Raw genomic sequence first — 24,224 nt, forward strand, 5'->3', positions numbered from 1 at the left:
GACTGGGAACAGGATGATTTATCATTTTTAATGGTTTTTTTTCTCTGTTTTTCTAGGATCTAGTTCAGGATCAAAATTAAAAGTTCCTGAGCTGAGCACAAATGGCACACAGCACGTTGTTCAAGCAGGCCAGGCTTTAAATCTCACCTGCAGGTAACCAGCTGAGCTGGATTCTGATAATTTGGCTGGGAGTTCATACACCTGACACTTTCTTTTTTTTGTAACTGAAATTAGAAAAAAATGAAACCTTATGTTGTGGGGAAAGGTGGGGAGTGAACTTCAATGGCAATTGTTTAATGGTTCTTTGTTGTTTCTGTTGTTGTTTTTGGAAAACAAGATAAAAGAGAACCCCAGAAATAGCCTGATATAATAAAAAAGAAAGCTTGGGAACTGGAGCTATATAATTGCAGCCCAACATAATTGTTTCTGCTTCCTTATCTGTATTTGCAGGGGGGAAATGGTTCATTCATGGTCTTTGCCTGAAACTCTAAGTAAGGATAGCAAAAGGCTGAAAGTAATTAAATATGCCTGTGGAAGGAATGGGAAACAGTCCTGCAGCAGTCTGACCTTGAGCAGAACTCAAGCAAGTGACACTGGAAACTATAGCTGCAAATACCCAACAAGTCCAGCAAAAAAGAAGAAGGAATCTACAGTCTATGTATTTATTAACGGTAAGATTACGTTTTTTAACACTCCTTGGTACTTACACATCCGTACAGCAAAATGGATAAATAACGCAGTTCAGCCGTGGTTAAATACAGGGCTTTGAATTATGTTTTCAGCCTTGCAAAGTGGCATGATAATTTACTAATTAATGTATAAAATCTGCTTTCTCAGAGCTTGCAAATACAATTGCTAGAGTTTTATCTGTTAGGAAGAAAATGAAGAAAGAAAAAGACCCAATCCAACCAGTCTGCTAGAGTAAATAGAACTCCACATGGAAGTAGACTAGAAGTGAATCTGTGAAATGTGTATCAGAGAAGCAGTATCTTACAGAATGGGATGATGACTGATGAAACCCATATATGTGGTACAATGTCCACTTTAACCTGTCTGTGTAAGATTATAGATTTCTAGGCAGCTGAAGGATGCCAAAGCTGTCTATCCAGATCACTGAATTATCTCATGCTGTAGAAAATTACTATTTGCATGTTAAGTCACATTCAAAAATGTACTCTGTAGTCCATGGTACACAGATTGTAAAAATCTAGAATAAATGGAATCAAACTAAACACAGAATTGTGTTCAGCAAACAAGTATTGTGTAATGTATGGGAAATGCTGGAATTAGGTCAGTTAGGCTATAACAGAAATTGTTTTCTGATCCTGTTTTCTTCCAGGATATTAATCAGACACTTCTGAGAACAGTTGAATTCAATAGACGCGTTAATAAAAGAAGAAATTATAAACATTTTAGGGATTTAATTTAATTTTATATTTTAGTTTTTCTTGATTTTTACAAACTAAAATTAATAGATTACTGTAAGATACCAGGATTCACAGATTTTGAAAGCCCATATTACAGAGAATGTGCAACTGGAAGTTTTCCAGATTATGTGTCTGCTGCTTCTAATGAGTTCACATCAGAGTGAATTAGCCTTTGTTTTCATTTTGTGACATGAAGAGTGGGACTGGTGCTGTGAAAAAGCAGAATGAAGTGAACCTCTCACTACAGTGATAGAAAATAAGACAGCTCCCCTATTATTGTGTTGCTTTATTGAGAATTGTTGAATAATTCACGCTGTTCATCCTGCTTTCCTTCATCTGAAATATACTGCAAAGTGTTTTTCTCACCCAACTATTTTCATATAATTCACTGGATGTCCAACTACAGGTGCATCCATGGAAGCATAACCAAAGTAGGTTATTCATTTGGTGACCAACATTTCCGGCTGCCTAGGAAAACTTACCATTTTCTTGGATGACTTTTGTAAGTTTCCCATCATGGGGCCTTCTTGAACCTCCCGCCTTGGATGTCATCTCTATCTGAGATTTACCCACAATCCTCTCCATTCACCACATGAGAAGAGCAAGGATGGTTGTGACTCTGATTGAGAACCTCTCTGCTAAACCCACTTTACTATATAAGAGATTCTTTTATGTTCTCTTCGTCTCTTTCCTGTTTGAAGTGTTAATTTTTCTGGATCCTGAATTTTTACAAATGAAAGATACAACCAGTCTTTCTAGCTCTTCACTGCTTCCCAAGTTGTATGTAGCTTGCTTGCATCTGAAAGATATCCTCAATTAGATGTATGCGAACCAAGGTTATCTGTGTAGTTCACATGGTGATGTAAGAAAAACATATCAGTGGAGAAATAGTTTTTGTACAGCTCCCCCCCCCCCCATCAGTTAAGAAAGGCTGCCTGAGTGTCTTGGTTTTGTTGGTTTTTTAAGGACATTCAGTCATTAAATGTTGATGTTGCTGTTGAAGATAGGATTAGATTATGTTTCTCTTCCTACCTTGCTTGCCAAAAACCAGTAAAATGTTTAAGGGACAAACCTGTATCAAGCTTAGACCTCTTTGGCATCTCAATTTTCTGAATTTGACAATCCTTTTGATTGAAAACCAATTTCTTAACACTTAAGTGTTGATTGTGTCCTAGTAAGCACATATGAGAGTTAGAGCAAACTACTGATAACGAGGGAGGCTGCAAAGTAACTGCTCTTTTAATGCCTGTTGAAAGCATCGCTCTGCCCTAAGGTGGGGAAAGGTATATTAGTCCTCCAAAAATTTACAATTTCAGGAAGACTTGTTGAGTAGATTGCAAAGAAACAAGATACCAAGTACCAAAACTCGTCCTTTCTGATCAGTGTAGTGTTAGCATCTGGAAAGAAAATACTTAAGGAATCTCTTAATAAAAGTCATTATTTCTGTGAACATGAATGAAATTCAATTATCTGGCTCAAGTGGGGGTGAGACAGGGATAACAAAATCCTCTGTGAAGACTACCTTTCTTGAGTTTAGTTTTATTTTAAATGAATTTGTGGGTGCTTAGGAAATAAACATTTGTAAAATTTGGGTCCGTCTTAGTTTTGTATTGTTTCCTGTGGCAGGACGTTGTGTCAGTCCATTTCCCATATTAGCTCCATGTGGATCACCGAGGTGCCTGTTTCCCATGTCTTAGCATGCTGCAGATGAGAACAAATAGTTGCTATTTACAAACACAGAATCCAAATCAGGAAAGTTGATATTGTTTGTACAGGAAGTCATCACTTACTGTTTTAAAAATGTTATTCATTTCCGTAATTAGAGTGACACTGAATATGAACTGGATTAAAAAAAAAAACCCAATAAAGTAAGTCCTTTGGTTCAGTAACGAGTGTATGCTATGGCAGAAGATGAGCTTGTATAGACAAAAACAAGATGCAAGATGATGAGTAGGAGACTGCAAGTCCCACGTGCCCCAGGATGACTTGAAGCATTGCTGAAGTCCTGTGTTTGGGTGATCAAGAACAGGCAGGCTGGTGACATTTCTTTCTGGTACTAGTCCTGACACCACCTTTCTTTCAGCTGGAGAGGTCACTACTGAGTTGCACAGGGGAGTGAGTGCGCAGTGTGTGCCGCAGCAACTCTTGACCACACACAGCTCAGGAATTGAAACACTGAGCGAGGGAAATTAATTCTCTTAAGAGCCTTGGACTTTGCTCTAAGAAAACTGATGGCCTGACTTCCCCCACAAGCCATGGGAAAAATCTGAAATGAAGCAAAGCCTCTTTGCCAATTTCTCCACTGACTTGGACCAAAAGCTGCTCTGATCTTTGTTTTGTTATGCAACTGCAGCTTAGTAGTAAAATGGAAAGTTTCGTAATGAACACTCGCTGTGTACATTGGAGTGAGGCATGGGGAATTTTCTGCTTGAAAAGGGATAATTATGGAATAAAGACGTTTAAGAAACACCAAATTATCAGCAGGCTGTTTTGAAACCTATGTAGATTTCCCTGGGGACAGTGCTAAAGGCTTTTCTTTCTGCCTGCCTTTGTTCTGGTATCTCTAAGACACTCTTTTCCAGTTGCTGGAGCTCATTCACTTTCTCCAAAAATGTGCAGTTCTCTTCATTCTCTACTCTCATCATCTCTTGCCTTTGATCAATTGTTCCCATGGTATGACAGAGGAAAAGCATGTGAGTTCAATTACATTGATATATCAAGGTTAGATTTTTGCAATAATTTAAACAAACTTTGATTCAAGTTGAAGTGTTGCTGCTTCCTGTGATGAAGATAGCTTTCAGCTATTAATGTACAAAAGTAATGTCTTAATTCTACTGCAACGGAGAATTTTTCTCCAAGTGAAGTTGTACTTGGCTTTAGGGTATTAGCCCATTTCTTAGTCAAAGTTCTCCCTCTCCTTGTCTCTCCTCGCATTCCTGCTGTGCATGTCTTCTGCCCACATGCTTTGCCTTGCAAAGTGAGACATGTACTAGTACTTCAATCAAGTGCCATTCAAAATATTTTGTTTTAAAATCAGACCTCTAGGCTAAGTCAGTTGTCTGTTCTCTTTGTGTACTTAAAAGAGAGAAAAAAAGGACCTTCTGGTAAGTATTTCTCATCACTGACTTTACATGGAATCTGGAGAACAAGCTTAGAATAGATGTCTTGCTTTGAGATGATTTAAGTCAGGTGAGACAAACCAGTGCTGGGTAACTAAAGGTACAAGTCCTGAGAGTACTTGTACTCACCAATGCCTGGAATGTCAAACATGCCCACTAGTTTGGAATATTTGGCTTGAGGTTTTTCTCAGGTTGGACAGTCCAGAATGAAGGGCTTTAGCATTAGTGAATGGTTCAAAAATGTAAGCCTCTGAAGTGCCAAAACATCTGGGGTTTTGAGTGCATTTTCAAACTCTAGAGTTGTATTCTGCAAGTGCTGAGCATATGGCATCTCCTTGGGAGGTCCACTTGTTGACAGATAGCTGGATCCAGCCCCAGAACCGACATGGATTTAATGTTTAGCTTGAATGCGTTGACTTCTGTAACCCTAAAGGTACTATGTTGTAGAACAGGGAGGGCATCAAAAGAGTTCCCCAAAAGGGTCTCTTAAGATCAGAAGTGTCAAAGTCAAAATATTTCAACAGGTGAAAAAAGCAGTAAGACAAAACACCCTGAAAGCTAACAGAAAGGGAGATTTTCTTCTTTTTCCTTTTTCTTTCTTATTCAGAAATAATGTACTGACAGAAGAACCTGCTGACGCCTGGGAAACTCTTCCTCCCCTGTGCCTTTTTTCTGTCTTTGCTTTTGGCACAGTTTTAACCTATGAGTAGTACGGTTTGGCTTACACTGTCAGAGTCAATAATATGATAGCACTTCTGTTATGAAAAGGAAACCAGTTGAAATTAAACTATGCTACAGCTGTATCAAGTATGCGGACACATTTTTAGTGTCTAATGAGGTTCCTGTCACAAAACAGAGCCCTCTAGGACTTGCTGACGTCAGTCACCTATAATTGCCGTGCTTTTGTCATTGCATGTCCATGGACTTCACATTATAGTACACTGTGTTGAGCGGAGCATGTGTGGATGCCTTGGCAGCATCAAAGGCCATGCACTAAGCCCTCTGAGGTCCTTCTTCCTCACGAAGGCTGAGAGCTCCTACTGAAACAGAAATACGTTTCCAAGGTGAAACATCATGAGGGAGGGATACATCTGAAAGTGTTCCTAATGTCCATTAGCCTTTCTAGAGATCGCTTTCTGAACATAGTGATTGCTCTAGTGTGGATTTCCTGGCTAATGTGGGTAAGATTATTTTTCCTTAAGAGTTTTAACCATGTTTTATGTGTGTTATGAACCTACGTCGATGAGAGCATAGTATAACTAGACCCAAAGGAAAACAAACAAACCCTGCCTAAAAATCACTGTACAATTAAGCCAGCGATGCTTTGTGTCTGAATGTGCTCCAGATATAAAATAATCCCCTCCTTTTTCTTCCCCCCCCCCCCCCCCCCCCCCCCCCGGACTTCTGTGATTATTAATTTATATCTCCAGTCTTCCTTCAAGGTTTAGAAATCATTTGAATCTGGAGAGTACTATTTTACAGGCTAAGAAGAGGCAAGAGTGGAAAAGCCTTTCTTGCAGATAAGTGTTGTGATTCCAGACATACAAAATGGGATTTTTTTTTTTTCTTAAGGAACATAGACACCTACATGTGAGCAGGTTGAATAGGTGCCTTTCCTAGGGCATGATTCATCTCATCGTGAAACAGATGTCTAAAACAGGTCAGATGAGTCCCATGGCAGAATTCCCCCTTTCTCCCCAGTGACAACACTAACAGTTTGGCCACCTAGCTCAGTGAGAAATGTCTATATTTTAGATGAGTAAGTGAGATGAGAGCCACTCTTGGTGTGCAAAGTTCTCCTCGAATTACTGCTGAACAGCCCTACTAATTTAACTGGGATAAATGAAGTTAGTTAGGGTGATAAATAAAGTTAGTTAGTTAGTTTCCATCCCTACAATGGAAAGGGGAATTTGGCAATTGGCCCATTAACCTTAATGAAGTTTGCATGTCTGTACTTTAAGACTTTGGTCCTCTTCACGTGCATGAGGGAAAAGGGTGTTATGTGAATGTGAGAAAACTGTTTTGGCTCTCTTAGCCTGAAACAAGTCTTGATGGTGAGCCAAGTGTAAGTAGGTATTTTGGAAGAACTTCTGAGGACAAACTTTCAGAGATTTCAAGGAGCTCAGACCTTCCTGCAGAGACTTTTCTTCTTGCAAATGTATGTGTAAGTACTCTGACTTACATAGCTCAGAATATTAAAAACAAAACAAACCCAAGAACAGTAGCTGAAGCTTGTGGGGAAAAAAAGAACCTCTCCATCTTTTCTGAATTTGGCATTTCAGTGTTGCCTAATCTAGTTGTTTGTGCAAATCCTATAAATAGCCTAGACAGGTTACTGATACCAGACATAATAGTGCTTGTGTTAAGTCTTTTATCAAGTTTGTATCTGGCTGCCAACCAGATTAATAAAAAGCTGCTATTTATGTTCTATAACAATATAGCAAGTGACCTTCATGGATTTTGTGATTTCATGAATGTTCTTTGTGGGTTCATGTTGATTGTAACTGAGAGATATTGTAAGGGACACAGTCAAACCAGCACACAGTCATTAATGCCAGGCACAATTTAAAAAACCACTAAACTGACTTTTAATGCAACCTTCAGCATACGCAAATATTCTGGCTGTCCATCTTTCATTTTGCTACCCTTGCAGGCAGCTCTGAAGGAAAAAAACAACAAGAACAACAAAAAAAAAAACCCAAAAACCAAGCAAAAATTCAAAAAACAAGGTCAACCCTCTTAGATCTTCCATTCCAAATCCTGATGGAGCTGAATGTGTAACTTGGATGTGGTCTTCAAGATAGGTCAATCCGTGATGTTCCTTTTACATCTAGAGCTTTCTGAACACAAGAGTGAGTGAAGCTGGCCCAGAAGACCACTGGTGAGAGACTAGGTCATCCCAGATGTGCTGCCAGCCAGCTGCTCAGGGAAGGATGGCATTTACCTCCCCTCAGGAAGGAATTGGGAGGAAATGTAGCAGGAGCCACTGGCAATAGCTAGGGCTATGATGGGAGGGAAAGAGGAAAAAAGAAGCAAGGAGTGCTATTATTTGGGGGACAGAAGGATTCCATGTCGTTGGCATACCCTTCCAACATGGCATAACCTGCTCTGGTGCCACTGTGGGTTTGGCTTTGCCTGATCCAGGCTCGTAGACCCTGCACCAGATTCTGGTCTTGAGGCACTGAGAGTATCCCCTTATGGCCATTAAGACGGAAGGAGAATAAAATCAAAGAGAATCAGGAAAAGCCTCCACACTCATTATGAAAACAAAACTGTGCTAGGAAACATGATGCGTATTTCTTTTAATCAAAAGCAGGAAGACATTTGGAGCACTTGGGGCCATCGATTGCCCTCCAGCCCATGGCGGAAGTCCCCGGTGATGTCAATGGGAGCTCCGCACGCGAATAGCGGGGGCACAGAGACGCCTTGGCATACCACTGCAGGGAGTGCACCAAGAAAGGCTGTGACTGAGCTTTAAAGGCTACTGAGAGCAGCCAGGGCATTCAGTTGACTTTTATAGAGCACTTCATTGACTTCTCCAGGCGGGAGCGTGCATTTCCATTCAAGAAGAAGGAAAAAAAAGCCAAGCATGGTGTTTTGTGCTCGTTTCCTGTCCCTGCCTTCGATGGGCAGGAGTCCTGGGATGTCTGAGCTGCACAGCCCCCTCTGCCTCGACATTGGCATCAGTCAGTGGTGACACTGTGTCTGCAGACAGCACCGGTAGTCCCCAGAACAGCTCTTCCTCACACTTGTAATGATCTGGAGATTGTGATACAGGAAACTACTTTGCAAAGCTTGCTGGTTTTGGGCAGGAGCTCTTAGTTTTGTGACAAAGACAAACGAGTCTTTGGGGAGTAGTAAATCCATTTGTCTGGTGATGTTAAGGGGCAGGTGACCTCTTCTGTGGCTGCAGCCCCTGAAAAACAAAAAGAGTTCTCTTCACCATGCTACAAACAGGTTCATTCTTGGTCTTCCCTTGAATCGTATTGCAGAGGAAACATCAGCCTAACAAGTCCTTAGGGTATTTTTTATTACATATGCATCCTCTATTACTCATAAGTTCCTTTTGCGATCTCAGTGGACATTTAACACCTATTATTAAGTAAAGCATTGTGACAGTCTTTCATTTCATTAAACCTCTTTAGGAAAACTTTTTCCGTATCCTGGGGTGTGTTTGAGATACTCTACCTTAGGATTCTCCCCAGTATAAGTTCGAGTAGAATTTGCTTCTCTTCCTATTTGATGTCTCAAACAAAAATATTATTACATATAATAAGAAAAGAAGATCCTAAGGGCAGAACAGTCTTATGACATTGGGAAGTGAAGATCATACTTTTGAAAGAGAAGTAAAAGTAATGCATTTGAATAACTACTTGGGTGAACATAGGTCAACATGCAGAATTCTGGGACCAGAATACTTTAGTATATTGCAATTGAAGGTTTTATAAAGGGTCAGTTCTTGCTAGCTTTACTCATTTCTTTTCCAAGAAAGATTTCCGTTATTTGTAAGATTTTTGACTGAATGAAAATAATAGGATTTGCCTGAAAAAATAGGATTTGCCTGAAAAAACATTGGAGCTGTAGATAAGCATGGAATTAAGATCCGAATGTTCTACTTTTTTAAGAGTTAAAAGCCAAATCTTATGTGAATTTTGAGGTAGTCTGTCTGCACTGGGAGTCAAACCGAACCTTCAGATCTGAACACCTGCAAAGAAGATTTGGAGCCAGAGCCTGTGGCTTGAGCCCCTCTTTGTTAAGTGGTCCAAACAATAGCAGCAGCAATGTTCCCTGTTCCCAGCGCAAGCTATTTATGACAATGCCTTTTGTTAAAGGGATTGTTCAAGGGACGGTAAATTACTCTGCCAAGCTTTAGTTATTGAGTCAAACGGAATGAATGTTTTCCTGGCATTTTCATTTACCTTGTCACTTACAAAAGAGACATATAGGTATTGTGATAATGGGAAGGAGGAGAATAATTAACTCTCCCTAGTCCGTATTCTCAGAGTTGAAAATATGGCTGGATAATCACAGTAGATTCTTTCTCCTGGTGAAGTCAATGTGAGTTTTTCCCATCAATTTCTTGCAGAGAGCAGGAACATGTCCTGTGTAGGGGTTTTCTGATAAGTGAATTTCAGCTCGCTTCCCATATAATTTGCTTCTCCTGGTGATAATAAAATAGAAATGCCCTGAAATAAGAAATACATATCTCGGCAGTAGAGATGATGCTGTAATGGGAAAAATGTACTTTAACTGTCCTGGATTTTAAATGAGATACCAAAGTACTGCTATTGATATTGAGTGATAAATATATTTTCAAATACTTAATAATATTTTGCTGAACTTGTTTAGATAAAAGTAGACAGAAGATTGATTTGAGGACTTTGTCTAGCTTTCATTATGGACAGGGTTAGTCTGTTCTTTCAGATACGCAACCATTACAATTTCCATACACTGTCTTAAGATTTCAGATATTAACCTTTTCTTTTTCTTCTCCTGCAGATACAGGCAATCCATTTGTAGAGATGCACAGTGATATACCTAAAATAATACACATGACTGTGGGAAGAGAAATGATCATTCCGTGCAGAGTCACAGCACCAAACATTGCTGTTACTTTAAAAAAGGTACCTCAATCCAAGCATGCTCTGAAAGTGTTATTGTGGATGATGATTTTTTTGTTTGTTTGTTTTACAACTATTGTAATACTTTTGAAATATTTCAACAATTTAGTATTTCTTAAACAAGGTTTCTGGGTGTCAGTGTGTTTAGAAATATTTCAACCCTGGAGGCTTTGTCTCATATCTCACAGAAGGGCTTCATCAAGTCTCTTACACTGGATGGGAACTTTCTGACAAAACTTTAACTTTTCATACCATTTTATTAAATCTTCACTGACAAAGGTTTCTTAAGCCCAGGAAGGAATTTCTTGTTAGGAGGAGATTTCCTCCCACCTCTTCCCCTGCCCTTCCTCTCCTTTCCTTTTCTGTCCTCTGGAACAGCCGGTAAGTGCAGTCCCTGGAGACTTGCTGGGGCTGTACAAGGATCTCTGCAAGCCTTTGCCCTGCCTCATTCCCACCAGTGACTTCACTGCTTCCTTTTACATATGAGTGCACTTATCAGACAAGGGATGGCTTCTCTTTGTAGGGAAACTTGTGCAGAGTTTGAGACAGTGGGGCCAGTTTTAGAAAATCTAGGCATTTTTCATGTTTTGGGGAAACCATTTCTTTCCTAGGTTCCTTGAGAGTTACATGGACAGCTAACTGACCTATATGTATGTAGTAAAGTACCTGGTATCAAGACAGAGAATGGTGCTTCTTTTTTTAAAGTTCCTTTGTTTGGCTTAAAAATTAGGTGGAGGTGCCAGTGATGTTTTATTTCTAAATAAAGGGAGTTCTGTACATAGTGGCATAAATGTTCATCATTGTTACAAGTAAAAGAAATTTGTCTTTTTACAGAATAACATGCAATTGCCAAACAATACCACTGCAAGATGCTTATCTAGATCAATACAAATCTTTGATTCCTCTTTAACTATAGAGTTTTACACCAGCCACAGATTTGATCCTGTGTTTTAACTTGACCTAGAAGTTTACAAATTCTATCCAGTGCTGCTTTGCTAATATAGATACTGATTTTGCCTCTTGGTTTCCACCTGTTAAATCACATGAAAGAAAGCAAAACGCAGAGAAAAGAAAGTAATCTAACCGAGGGTGTTACCGTATGTGTGTGTACACACACACACACGGTTCTCCTGCAAGAAGTGCAGCAGGGGTGGATGACGCACAAGATTCTGTGGCTATAGAATCAAAAGTAAATGAGGCTTGACTTTCTATAGGGTGGATGTTGTAGAGTAGGAACTTATTTGGGCACTGTATTGTCGCATCTGAAATCTCAGCATATTAAATTCCTAACTGAGAAAATTCCTGTCAGGTTTCTCTCTTATTAAACAATATAAAAATCTTTTTTTTTTCTCCTTATTGGGAGGAGATTGAGACATATCTACTCTCTTTTTTTCATATCAGCTTGCCTTTAGCTTGGGGTTGTGGTGTAAGATGCATCTTTACACCATCAAAACCAGATGTAACACTCTGGGAAGGAGAAAGAGGCGGTGGAGCCAAGTCTTGAAAGAAAGGACTGGTTGCTTACATGTTTTGCATTCCAGGAAAAATAAATGTGTTTCCTAATTCATCCCAGAATTTCCTGAAGTATGTAAGCTACAATGCATTACATCATATCTTACTTTATTTATCATCTGTGACACCCATGTATGAAGATTCCAGCAAGTTTTTGCTTACATGGCAATTAAGAGAGGTGTTAAATGCATTTCACAGCTGCAGGCATACTACTTCTGGAGAGCTGGCAAATGCTATTTTGTGTTTTCCCTTTAGCAGTAAAGGAAGAAGTCAGTGTCCCCATAATGCAGTCCTCTGGAACTGGAAAGAAAACCCCAGTGTTAGTCATTAGATTCTGCATTCTATATTGCCAGGAAGCCAAAATACGGAATATTTTTTTTGTAATCTCTCTTTTCTGAAAGGACTTGTTGGGACAGTTGCATGAGCACTGCCTCCAGCATTTTGTTCCTGTGCATTGTTACTTCTTAGTTTTAGTGGACTGATGTGGGGAAGGTTTATTGTCCATCTTGAACACTAGAAATGATTTTTCTACTAAAACTGCATCTTTACCTTAGTCAACCCTTTTGAGATACTGTGTTGCTCCATCTTCCAGACTGAACATCTGTACAAATTGTATTCTGTAGCATGGCGATCATATACAACATAGAAGGAATCTTAAAAATCAAGAAGCTAATAAAACAGGGAATGGGAAATGAGGATGGAACTTTTAATTCCTATTTCAAATCCAGCCTTCGGGTCCTTCTGTAACCTACATCTGCAACAGCTGGTGGCCCTTTCTCTTCCTCATCATATGATGACCTGTGAAATAAATGGATAGTTTTGATATAATGCTTAATAGACAGATATCCAGAGCCTCTGAAACCATCATCCCTATCGGTATGATTCTGGCAGCCTCATTCAAGATCACTAAAATACGATAAACCTTGTTGCAATTAAGGTATGCACTTCCCTTGCTTTTTCAGTTGCTCTTGTCTTGCTAAATGGAGAAAGCATCACCTTTTGGTACAATGGTTTGATCCCTCTGTTTACTCTCCTTTCGGATTCTCTGTCATAAAGTCAACAATGACATTCACAGGAATAGAGGTAAATAAGCTTCAGCACAAGAAATAAAAAGAGGAAAAAACCCCAAGGATGTTGAGAGTCACACATCTGGACAGTCTGAACTCTTAATAAATGCACCTCATCCTTCCCAAATAGATGGAAGGGGAAACATGAAAGAAAAGACATACATTCAAAACTCTAATGCACGTTTTTACTATACTTTCAGCTGACTCTTTCCAATACAGTCTGCCTTTGGAGATGTCAAACCACAGCTTGACTACATACTCTTGACCATAAGTATATATCCAAAACCTCGTGGTAGTACTGTGTTAATGCCACTGGGTACCAAAAAGGTTCAGTGGTTGGTGCTGAGCAAAGGAGGCACAGCCTGTACCAAAAGAGACTGAAGTCTAGTTTGAAACGAAGTACAAAGAAGGTAAAAGGCCAAGACTACACTGGCAGCCACAGTGATGTGGTTCATGCAGATAAGTGTGTAGACAGTAAATTCCATGTTTACTGCAGCTGTTGCAACAAATTGATTCTTTGAATGCCTCTGACTATCTGCTGGTACCCATCTGTAAGCTATTATTTTAGCTGGATTTATCCTCTGCTGCTTCAGTGGAAATCTCACTGTTCTAGCACTGTGTTTCTTCATAGGTTTTCTACTTCTCTCCGTGATGACCAAATGGCCAAGCTTTTTGACAAGGCCCTGAACTACATTGGCCCTGCTCTGTGTGGGGGATGGACCAGGTGACCTCTAGAGGTCCCTTCCAACCTAAATTACTGTGTGATTCTGGGATCCTCTGTCCTGTACCATCCATGCAGTGATCATCATGGTGATGATGCCATGTCTCTAGGTGGTGGCCTGGAAGCTGGTTTAGGTCAGAGCAAAGCAACTGTGCTTCTCTGAGAGTGGGAAACAGGTCATCTGAATCAGTGGGGTTGGCAGAGGAAAACAGCATGGAGGAGAGCTGGGTAAGAAACCTAAACAAGTAAGGAAAAAGGGTAGATCTGTGAAGGGTCGTGAGGGTGAGCAACCAGCCACTGCCCTTGGTCTCTTCTGAGACAAAATCCTGGTATTTTCACCCTCTGAAAGGGACTTGTTGCAGTATCTTGTTTCCCCGACTTAACCAGAGAACAGCTGTGTCACAGTGGTCTTCCACTAGTCATAGACTTCAGTTTTCTGAAGTATTCCATACAGTAAATTAAAAATGTCAATTTATGCTTTCATGTGTGAGTGTGTGCAACTTTTTAGTCTCAAAGCTGCAAAAAAACTACACAAAAAGATGTAGTTCTAGCTGTTTTTGAGGGGTGTCAGATGAGTAAACCGTGCAGGCAAAGATTTGCCTCCGAGGCAGGTGAGTCTGTTGGATATAGAGACAACCGACAACATTTGGTGTTGCAAAGCAGGATCATATTTATGAGCACTTTATTTCCAAGACCTGGACACTTCCTGGGTGTTTTGGTTACTTTCCCATTCCTGGAGTAAGGCTAATACAAATTCAGTAATCCATCAATCAACTAATCAATGTGAAGTGAATGCATTCCCTGGGAAATGTCATTCTAGGGAGGCTCTGAAGCTCTGACTTGACTCTTTCTTCATGGTATATATGAAAACCTATAGAGGAATACGCTCAGAAATAGTTTGGTTTCCACTGAAGCAGCAAGAGGATAAATCCAGTTGAAGCCCTTGAAAGCATAACTACGAACTAGTTAAACCAAAGCTTAAATACTTGTTTTATTTAGGACAGGAATGGCAACAGAGCTCTTAGAGTCCAAGATATTGTTGAATGGTAGCCAGCAGGCTGTAATGTAATGGGCTTTACTTGTGTGTGTGTGTGTATGTGTGTGTGTGTGTAACACACACTTCCCCTGTGATTTGCATGCTTATTATAGCATCTTATCAGCTGTTTTAAAGATAAGGAATTCTACCACAGCGTTTTGTGCTCTGTAATTGTTTTTCATTTGATTCATCATGCGTTTCTGTCGGAGAAGATGGCATGAGATGAGTGGAGGTGATCTCAAGGGCAGCTTTTGGCGTGCACTGAGTAGGCAGCATCGAGGGTGCCGTGTTTTGGAGAGACGCTGTACCACGCAGGAAGGTGCCGGGCAGGCACGCTTCCCCCAGCCTCTGGCAGCCACCCATGCTGGCTTTGGCCGTAGGAAGGAGAGGGCTGGCCAACACACAAGTCCTCTGCTCAAATAAAGGGGAAGAAAGAGATGAAGGGGATGTAGTGAGACTGGGCGTGCAGTGAGGGGTGATGGGCTGCAAGATGATTAGTTGACCCAGAGGTCTTTGCTTAGGGCACTAATTCACTCAAACTCTGCTATGTGCCATCTTTAAAAATATGTTATTTTTATCATAAAAGCAGGCTTTATAAAAGTAGAGTCACATCCAGGCTTTGTACTCATGGCTGATCTCTGTGTTATCCAAATGGTGGTATTCATTCCGTTAATAAGGCATAACAACAAAAATGATATAAAAACAAGAGGTCTGAACACTTGATCCCACATGGTAATATTTTGGTCTGTATTAGATTTCAGGTCTTAAATTTAAAAACATCTGACAGCTTTACACTAATTACTTGTTGGGTTATCAACTTCTGAGGGCCTTAAAAGCGTCAAATTTTTAAAATGTGCTGAATACTTTTTCTGTGGAAATGTGATGTATTTAGTGTTTCAAGGCGTCCTTTCAAAATCTCTAGTCAATATGACTTTCCTCATTCAATATGATCAATAGTTCTCAATAAAAATGCCTAAGGAAGCTTTGTGGCTTTAAAATTTGCACTTCGTGTTGTATGTAATGACTTAGACACGTGTATTCTGTGACCTGTCAGCTTTAGAACAGCCATTCATGTCCTTAACGTGTTTTTTTTTTTTTTTTTTAAACAGTCCAGTCCTTTAGACAACATAAACGTGAGAAGCATCAGATTGAATCCTGGCAGGAATTTGTTAAAACCATGAAATGACGGCAAATTAAGTCCGTTTGTCACCTCCATTGAAAAATGTGTATTTGTGTCTCAGTAGTAAAACCAGGATACTTAATTGCAAAGGTTCGCCAAGAGGAGCACTTTAGCTGCCAACTGGAAGCCAAGAGAATAGCAGCCCAAGTGCTGAGGCTAATGATAGTGTCAATCTATTGTGTCATAAATTACATCCTGTTATAAATAATGAAATCTTGGAAACAAATAAAACATTCACATTCTTCACTTGGATTTTTCCTCTATTTTGTGATGAAAATGTGACTTGAAAAATCTGCATAATTAAATGTCATCCTTTCTACTTTGATTGGCATTTTTTGGGGTGTTTTTTTTCCCATTCCTTTTTATTAGGCTGCTTTGATTAGAAAATGTCATGAGGATGAGTTGTTTTTATGATGTGTGTTTAACACTTCCAGATTCCACGAGAAACCCTAACTCCTGATGGCAAGACAATAATCTGGGACAGCATGAAAGGCTTCAGAATACCTAAGGCAACCTACAAATTCATAGGGCTCCTGAGCTGCGAGACAACCATTGGTGGACACAAGTATAGCACAAAGTACCTAACACACCGAGAAAGTAAGTAGCGTTCTCCACTCCCCGTCTTTCAGAAAGCACTCTGCCCTGGTGACGTTATTCACTTTTCTTTCTCTTCGTCATGTGTAGCCAACACAATTTTTGATGTTCAGTTAAGCACCCCGCGTCTTGTCAAGTTGCTGAAAGGAGACAGCCTGGCAATTAACTGCACTGTCACTGCAGCCTGGAACACAAGAGTGCAGATGACGTGGACTTATCCTGGAGAGGTGAGTGCTGTGGTTGAAATGAAGAAACCAGGGGTTTCCCACAAATCACTCTGCACCTAGCATCCTGGGAGGAATTTTGCCTCAAAATGCTTGCCGTGGTTCACATTCCATTGTTTTGACCCTTTCTGGTGCTTAATTGAATAAGTAAACATGTTTACACGATGTACTCTGGTTATATTGCATAATTGTGAATGAATGCTAGAGTAGTTTCATCCCTGGGAGCTTCTTTTTGACCTGGAGAAATGGTAGAAATTCATCACCCAGTCCCAGGCAAGGGCTCTCTTGTGACAAAAAAAGTTTTCAGCAAGGCTGTCTTTCTCAACACGTTCATTTCAAAGACTGGCAGACAGTCAGGCACCCGACTCGAGCATGTTTAGAAAAGATATTTTGATTTAGCTAGCCAAAATCTCATTTGTTAAGTGTCACATGAACAATCCTCTTGTTTTGACAACTACAGGAATGATCTTGAATGTACTTCTCCTCCCCCCACATTAGGAGCATCCTCATAAATATTTGTCGCTTACAGAATAACTGCCAGGGAGTCCGTGTAAATCTGATAAGAAATTTGACATTAGTTTAACGTTTACAACTCCCATTCCTTTCATGTCAGTTTGATTTATGCTGGTGATTCAAGTCAAGATCATTTATTATGTCACTCATTGTGCCTAATCACAAGCTGAAATTATGATCACATTAAATAGAGAAGATTAATGCAATCATTTCTTGCATACTGTAGCCATTTTCCCTGGCATTTTTTCACTGCAGAAATAAAAAACTTAGCAACAAGAAATGCTCCAAATCTATTATATTGCTCATTCCTGTCTTGCGGTGCCCGGCTAGGGCTTGGTACTTGTGAAATTCTGCTTTGTTTTTATTTGGATGGTAACTGAAGGGTGCTCAGTGTTTATAAGACACCAACGATGTCCTGGGTTAAATAAACTTTGAGGCCAAAGGCTGAGGGGGAGTTGCAGGAAATAACTCCTCAGACTCGCATTTATCTTCAGTTCCATCCTCTTATCCCCTTGCCAAATCTAGTCCCTTTTCCGTCTATAGCATTTCCAGGATTCTCCCCTTCTTGTGTTAATGCCCTTTTCTTCTGTATGTCTGCTGCCTATGGACGCTGAATCCAGGCACCAAACTATGTGCCAGTGACTGAGGGGATTTTTATGAGCAATGCTGGACAAGGCGCAATGGGGAGTGTTGGTATGGCAGGCCATACAGAAGGGATGATCTTCGCCTGGAAAGAACTAGTTTGGATGCTATTACAATTTTGGTGAAGATAGGAATGAATTGCCATATAGCGTTACTCCTAATTTTTATTGTTGACCCTCTGGAAATGTTAGGCATCTTTTGTATGTCTGTGCTGTACAGAGGGATCTGGATTTTTTTTATTAAGGTATGGTGGCAGTACAGTAAAATAAAAGTCTTAATAATCATGAAAATTGGTTTGATTAAGCTCACTCTTGTTTGGTTTTGCTTTTATAGACAAGGAAGAGAGGTTCTGTAACACAGCGCATTGACCAGAAGAATACAGAAGCCAATATTTTTTACAGTATCCTCGTTGTTGACAAAGTACGTGATATAGATAAAGGCCAGTATACCTGCCACGTGAAGAGCGGGCCATCAATCAAAGCTGTTAACACAACAGTCATTGTTTACGGTAAGAAATGTTGCAGATTTGTAGAATACTGAATGTTCACGTACCAAGTTCAGTCATACGATAGCTTGACACAAAGTGGAATTGAATTTATAGCATGTTCACCATTGGTAGAAAAAGGAGGGAGACCAGAGAGAATATGTGCCTTGTTCTTCCATGACTGTTTTGTATTGTTGGCAGTAGACGTGTTAATGTTCAGTTTGATCGCTCTTGTCTGCTAAGTACTGTGATGGCCCTGTCCTCAGTCAGTTCTGGCAGAAGCAATCAGTTAAACTGTAGTTTGAAGGGGGGGGGGAAGTACAATCTGATTTTAAACAGAAGAATCCCACTTCCTCTTCTACAGTACTTGTTTACTGTTTCCTGTGAAAAATGAAGAAGAAATAAATACACTAGCTCTACATGGAGCAGGTAGCTGCTACACCATTCAAAAAACTGAAACAAGCACAAGATACTGCAACTCATTAATGTGGTTTTACAGTTGGAGCCTTAAATGAGTTCCCTATGGTCTGCCTGGGCTTCCTGTGGGATTTGGAAATTCCTTGTGTCGTTTCAAGCTTATGTGAATTAGGACTTTGGTGCATTGGGACTCTATAGGAAGCTACCTTCTTTGTGGCATTCTGTTACAATCAGGACTGTCCGGGATCTTTGGAGTATCATTGGTATTAATGACCAAGTGGTTGGTGGGTGTCCTCTACAACAGATGAGTCATGGTCAGAATATTGATTTGTACTATGTTTTCAGTGGTCTGTCTTTTCTCTCTCATCTGGAAGTAGGGACTAAGCACCAGATGATGGTATTCTTAGAGAATATTTCAGTCCATTTTCTCTGTTTAAACCTTGGACTAAGCCACTAGGAACATAAGATGAATCACGATATCAACTTCTTATATTCTTGAACAGATAAGTCTGAAGCTATCAGAAACTGAGTTTTAGATTAAAATTAAAGTCAGAGAAGCTGGAACTGTTGAAGCTAGCCTGTAAACTCTTATTCACATAAGCAGCTCCATCTATGGGATACCCATATTAGAAAGAGCCTATGTGAATAAGGGTTTGCAGAATCAGGGTTGTATCTTTAAGTATAACCTGACTTGTGTAATTAAACTACTGATTTGTCTTGTGCATGTTATTTTCAATGTACGTGGCAAGTGTGATTAAATATTGCACCTGTTTAATAGATATCCAACATCCTTATGCAGTCCATAATGTGAATAAATATTGCACCATAGGTACTATTTGAAAGTTTTATATTGCTTAAGTGTGTGTGTGGGGGGGAAGATTTTTCAATATATTGTAGAATCATAGAATCATAGAATCATTGAGGTTGGAAAAGACCTCTAAGATCATCGAGTCCAACCGTCAACCCAACACCACCATGCCCACTAAACCATGTCCCTAAGCGCCTCATCTACATGTCTTTTAAATACCTCCAGGGATGGGGACTCAACCACTTCCCTGGGCAGCCTGTTCCAATGTTTCACCACTCTTTCAGTAAAGAAATTTTTCCTCACGTCCAATCTAAACCTCCCCTGGCGCAACTTGAGGCCATTTCCTCTCGTCCTATCGCTAGTTACTTGGGAGAAGAGACCGACACCCACCTCGCTACAACCTCCTTTCAGGTAGTTGTAGAGAGCGATGAGGTCTCCCCTCAGCCTCCTTTTCTCCAGGCTAAACAACCCCAGTTCCCTCAGCCGCTCCTCAGAAGACTTGTTCTCCAGACCCCTCACCAGCCTCGTTGCCCTTCTCTGGACACGCTCCAGCACCTCAACGTCCTTCTTGTAGTGAGGGGCCCAAAACTGAACACAGGATTCGAGGTGCGGCCTCACCAGTGCCGAGTACAGGGGCACGATCACTTCCCTACTCCTGCTGGCCACACTATTGCTGATACAGGCCAGGATGCCATTGGCCTTCTTGGCCGCCTGGGCACACTGCCGGCTCATGTTCAGCCGGCTGTCGACCAACACCCCCAGGTCCTTTTCCCCTGAGCACTTTCCAGCCACTCTTCCCCAAGCCTGTAGCGCTGCATGGGGTTGTTGTGGCCGAAGTGCAGGACCCGGCACTTGGCCTTGTTGAACCTCATACAGTTGGACTAATATTCTGTTTTATTGCCTCTGGTTAAACCCATCAACTTGCCAGAGAGTTTGAAATATGGGGCAGTACAACTGGAAAAGAATAAATTCCAGCAGGTTGAGATTGTTCCAGTGAAGTGATAAAGATTTGTTTGTTTGATGAAACAGCTGTTTACCAATGATACAGAAAGTTTCTGCCTTTTCTTTTGCTGTTTCTCTGAAGGTCCCTTAAATCCTCTCTGGCAGCATATTTTCTCTTGGAACATTCAGTGATTCTTGCCTTTAGGGGGGAGTGGTCATCTGCTCATCTAGTTCAGCTTCCCATATACCACAAATCACCTTCTCTCTTGTGTTGAAACCAGTGCCCTTTTTTCTGACTGAAGCAGAATATGAATTTTGGCTAGAGCATATCTTCTCCAGGCAGATTCATGGCCTGGGAACTGTATGTCAGTTTCTTGTATATTTGTGGTATTATTCTCTATTTTTTTTTTTTTTTTTTTAGATCTTTAGGAGGTTTATTCTTGGTGTTGCCATGTGGGAACACCAACATTATTAAAGATCATTTTTATTTGGTTTCCTGTTCTCTTTAGTAGAGCAACTGTTTTTGCAGGCTGAAAAAATCAGTAATATAGGTGTACTCTTTTTCTTTTCTTTAAGATAAAATGTTCATTAATTTGAAACGTCGAAGAAAAACTGCGCTGGAGGCTGTAGCTGGAAGAAAATCCTATCGTTTGTCAATGAAAGTGAAGGCATTTCCTTCTCCAGAGGTTATATGGTAGGACAACTGTTTCTTCCATATATGCACACTGGACCTCTTCTTAGATGAAAAATAGTATCTTGGTAAAGCATTCAGATAAGACCCCTTGAAATGGCAACAAACTGGAGACAATACAGTTGTGGAGTTTTATTGGAAGTTTCAGGGTTGTCCTGGGTTTCAACAATTTATGAGAACATTATCTCCATTTTGCAAGTGCAAAAAAGGAGGTCTGGAAAGTTTAAAGCTCAGATCCTCAAATACGTTAGATATGTCTCCTATTGAAATCAATGGACACTACAGCTAAATATCTCTACCAACCTTGACTGAAGTGTTGCATCCAACTTCACTCAGACCTAGATATGAGACCTGAACTTACTTTTCAGACAGTAGGAGAAAGAAAAGGTGGCTTTCATTAAAATAACTGACTGAGTTGAGTCATACAGGCATGCACTATTAGAAAAGCAATGGAAGTTGGTTTTATTATATGGTGATCTCCACGTTGTAGATCTACTTTGGTGACTGGAGCTTTCACTTTGGCTCACGTATACTTTGCTAAGAAATCTTTTGAACAGTTTTTTGTATTAACCCAAACCACTTTTATACAAAACAATGTTATCTACTCATGATCTCAAGTTTTTTTTGTTTAAATAATTTTAAATACCAGTAGCTCTGGCTCAATTCATTGCACTTTAACAAAGGGTCTATGACAAGACTGATTAAGAAAACAAACCATACATACATGAACAGTGAGAGTTCATGTTACTCACAGCCAGAAATTATTTTTGCTCCAAACATTTTGGTTTGTTTTACAAACCCCTTACATTAATAGCTCCACATGGAAAATTAAGAGGTGAAAGTGAAGCTGATGCTAGCCATTTATACAGTATTTTCTGTTTCTTTAATGGTTGGGCTTGTTGACTACACATATAGATCCAAAACTTCTGAAATAAAAAAAAAAATCCATTTAAACAAGAATTTTTATTTATTTATTTATCACTGTGAGGTTGGTCAAACACTGAACAAGTAGTCCAGAGAGGCTGTGGAGCCTCCATCCTCGGAGGTATTCAAAACCAGACTGAAAATGGTCTTGGGCAACCTGCTGACCTTGCTTTGACCAGGGGCTTGGACTAGGCGATCTCCAGAGGCCCTTTCAGCCTCAACTATTTTTGTGGTTCTGTAAAATACAGTGAAGATACAGTGAAATGCCTAAATCCATAGTCCTTAGATCCAATTTTTAGTGCTCCTCTACTAACTGTAAGAGTTTTCGGTAAATACTTACTAAAACCTGCAAATCATTTTAATCAAGTCCATCATCATAGTGAAACTGTTGCACTCTTCTACTAGCATTGTATCAACCTTCATAAAACAGCCTACTAAAATGTGCTTTATGCTGTATTTTAGACTTTGAAGAAAAATGTTCTGCTTCTTCAGGAATCTGTGTGTGAGCAACAGTTAGTACTTTCTATGTTGATTTTCTGTTATCTTTAAAAACATTCACTTGATAGCAGGATATCTGATTCTTAAGTGCTTATCTAATCTACTTACTCTTCCTCTTCCTAAAATCACAGCTGTGCTTAGGCTACTGTAATACTTTGTCCCAGGATGTATTCTGAGGTCATAAAGAAATGGTCAGTGCTGGATGACACAAACTTTATTTGTGTGAATGACTCTTAGCCAAAATGGTTGTCTTCTAGACTAAATGGTGGCACCAGCATGGAAAACCAGGATCTTCAGAGGCAGTTGCAATTTTCAGCAACTCTCAAATACTATGGAGCCCTGTCAGATCCTTATCAATCTTAATATATAGAATGGTCTTCTTCATTCTCCATTCTCCAAAAGCGCTTTATAAATATCAGCAATCTTATTTGTAAGGGACGGATAAGCCTCCGGTAAACAGAATCTGAGACTGTAAATTCAATCCTTGCCCAAAAATTGAGAAATGTTGTGAAATGAAATAACACAGGTAGTTTAAGCAACGTTATTTTTTTTAAATTTTGATTTCCGGAATTCTTTTAAACAGGTTAAAAGATGGGCTACCTGCTGCTGAAAAGTGTGCCCGGTACATGGTTAAAGACTATTCGTTAATCATCAAGGATGTTGCTGAGGAAGATGCTGGAAACTACACTATTATATTGAGCATACGGCAGTGGAACTTGTCTAAGAATCTTACAGTCACTCTTCGAGTAAATGGTAAGTTTACAGCATGTTCCCACACTTGTCCTGAACATGTAAATGCTAAGTTTTCATTGAGCTAGATTTTAATTGATCTTGCACAGTTCAGGTCATTGTGGGTTTTCTTACTGACTTTCATGGACCCAAATCCAAGCCCTGTACGCGGGGTGACAGACCCATCTTGGAATCAGAAGACGGACACTGCTTTTCATTAGAAGGGTTTCAGTCTTCCACGGTCACATACTTGTTCCTGATGACTTAAATGTGTTACTAACTGCTCATCTGACTTGACTTAGGCCTGCTGTTTTTCTTTGTTCTCCTGGGGATTTTTCTTATTACTCACCCTGCAGGAATGTAGTATTTTCATGATCATGCAATACATTGGAAATGAGCTGGTTTTAATTGCTTTCCAATTTTTACCCTTTACAGTGAAACCCCAGATATACGAAAATGCTGTGTCATCATTCCATGATCCCAATCTGTATTTACTGAGCAGCAAACAAGTGCTGACATGCACTGTGTATGGTATTCCTCAGCCTAAAATTACATGGATGTGGTATCCCTGTAGACAAAACCATTCTAAAACAAGGTAGGACAGCTTCCTTACTTCTATTTAGCATGTCTTCCCTTACTATTGCATTTAAATATTTACCTTTTTACAAGAATAAATCTTGCCATGACCATTGCTTAGTTAGTAGAGTTTGTATACTTTTAATCAATGTATTTTTTAGTAAACATGTAGGCACAATGCAATTTTTTCTGCATCATTATTTGAAAATGGAGGGCAGAGTTGTTATTTTGTATTGCTACTTAGATTTATTTACAGTTCACTACTACTCATGCATGCGACGTCCAGAGGCAATAATTGCTTTTTAATTTTTATGAGGGAAGCCTTACAGACAATGTCTTGCAAAGTTTTCTCACAGAGGGTATTTCCATGCTTTCCTCCATGCACAGTGATTCCCATGTGGCTTCTTTTGAAATTCAACAGAAATAATCTTAAAGACTTTTTCCATTATGAAGGTCAAATCTCTGTTACGATATGTTGACTCATAGATTCAGTTCAGCA

General features: G+C 39.9%; 1 protein-coding gene across 3 annotated transcripts in view; it reads left to right on the plus strand.

Moving 5' to 3' along the window:
* FLT1 (fms related receptor tyrosine kinase 1) overlaps positions 1 to 24,224 on the plus strand; it is a 115,290-nt gene that overhangs the window by 16,104 nt on the left and 74,962 nt on the right. For all 3 annotated transcript variants that reach the window (XM_076364319.1, XM_076328021.1, XM_076328022.1), the window contains exons 2-10: positions 57 to 153; positions 451 to 671; positions 10,046 to 10,170; positions 16,118 to 16,280; positions 16,368 to 16,504; positions 17,990 to 18,164; positions 20,884 to 21,001; positions 23,004 to 23,173; positions 23,585 to 23,744. In XM_076364319.1, coding sequence (XP_076220434.1) covers positions 57 to 153; positions 451 to 671; positions 10,046 to 10,170; positions 16,118 to 16,280; positions 16,368 to 16,504; positions 17,990 to 18,164; positions 20,884 to 21,001; positions 23,004 to 23,173; positions 23,585 to 23,744 — 1,366 coding nt within the window. The remainder of the gene's footprint in view (positions 1 to 56; positions 154 to 450; positions 672 to 10,045; positions 10,171 to 16,117; positions 16,281 to 16,367; positions 16,505 to 17,989; positions 18,165 to 20,883; positions 21,002 to 23,003; positions 23,174 to 23,584; positions 23,745 to 24,224) is intronic.

The sequence above is a fragment of the Aptenodytes patagonicus genome, chromosome 1 (assembly GCF_965638725.1).
Source record: "Aptenodytes patagonicus chromosome 1, bAptPat1.pri.cur, whole genome shotgun sequence".
NCBI lineage: Eukaryota > Metazoa > Chordata > Aves > Sphenisciformes > Spheniscidae > Aptenodytes > Aptenodytes patagonicus.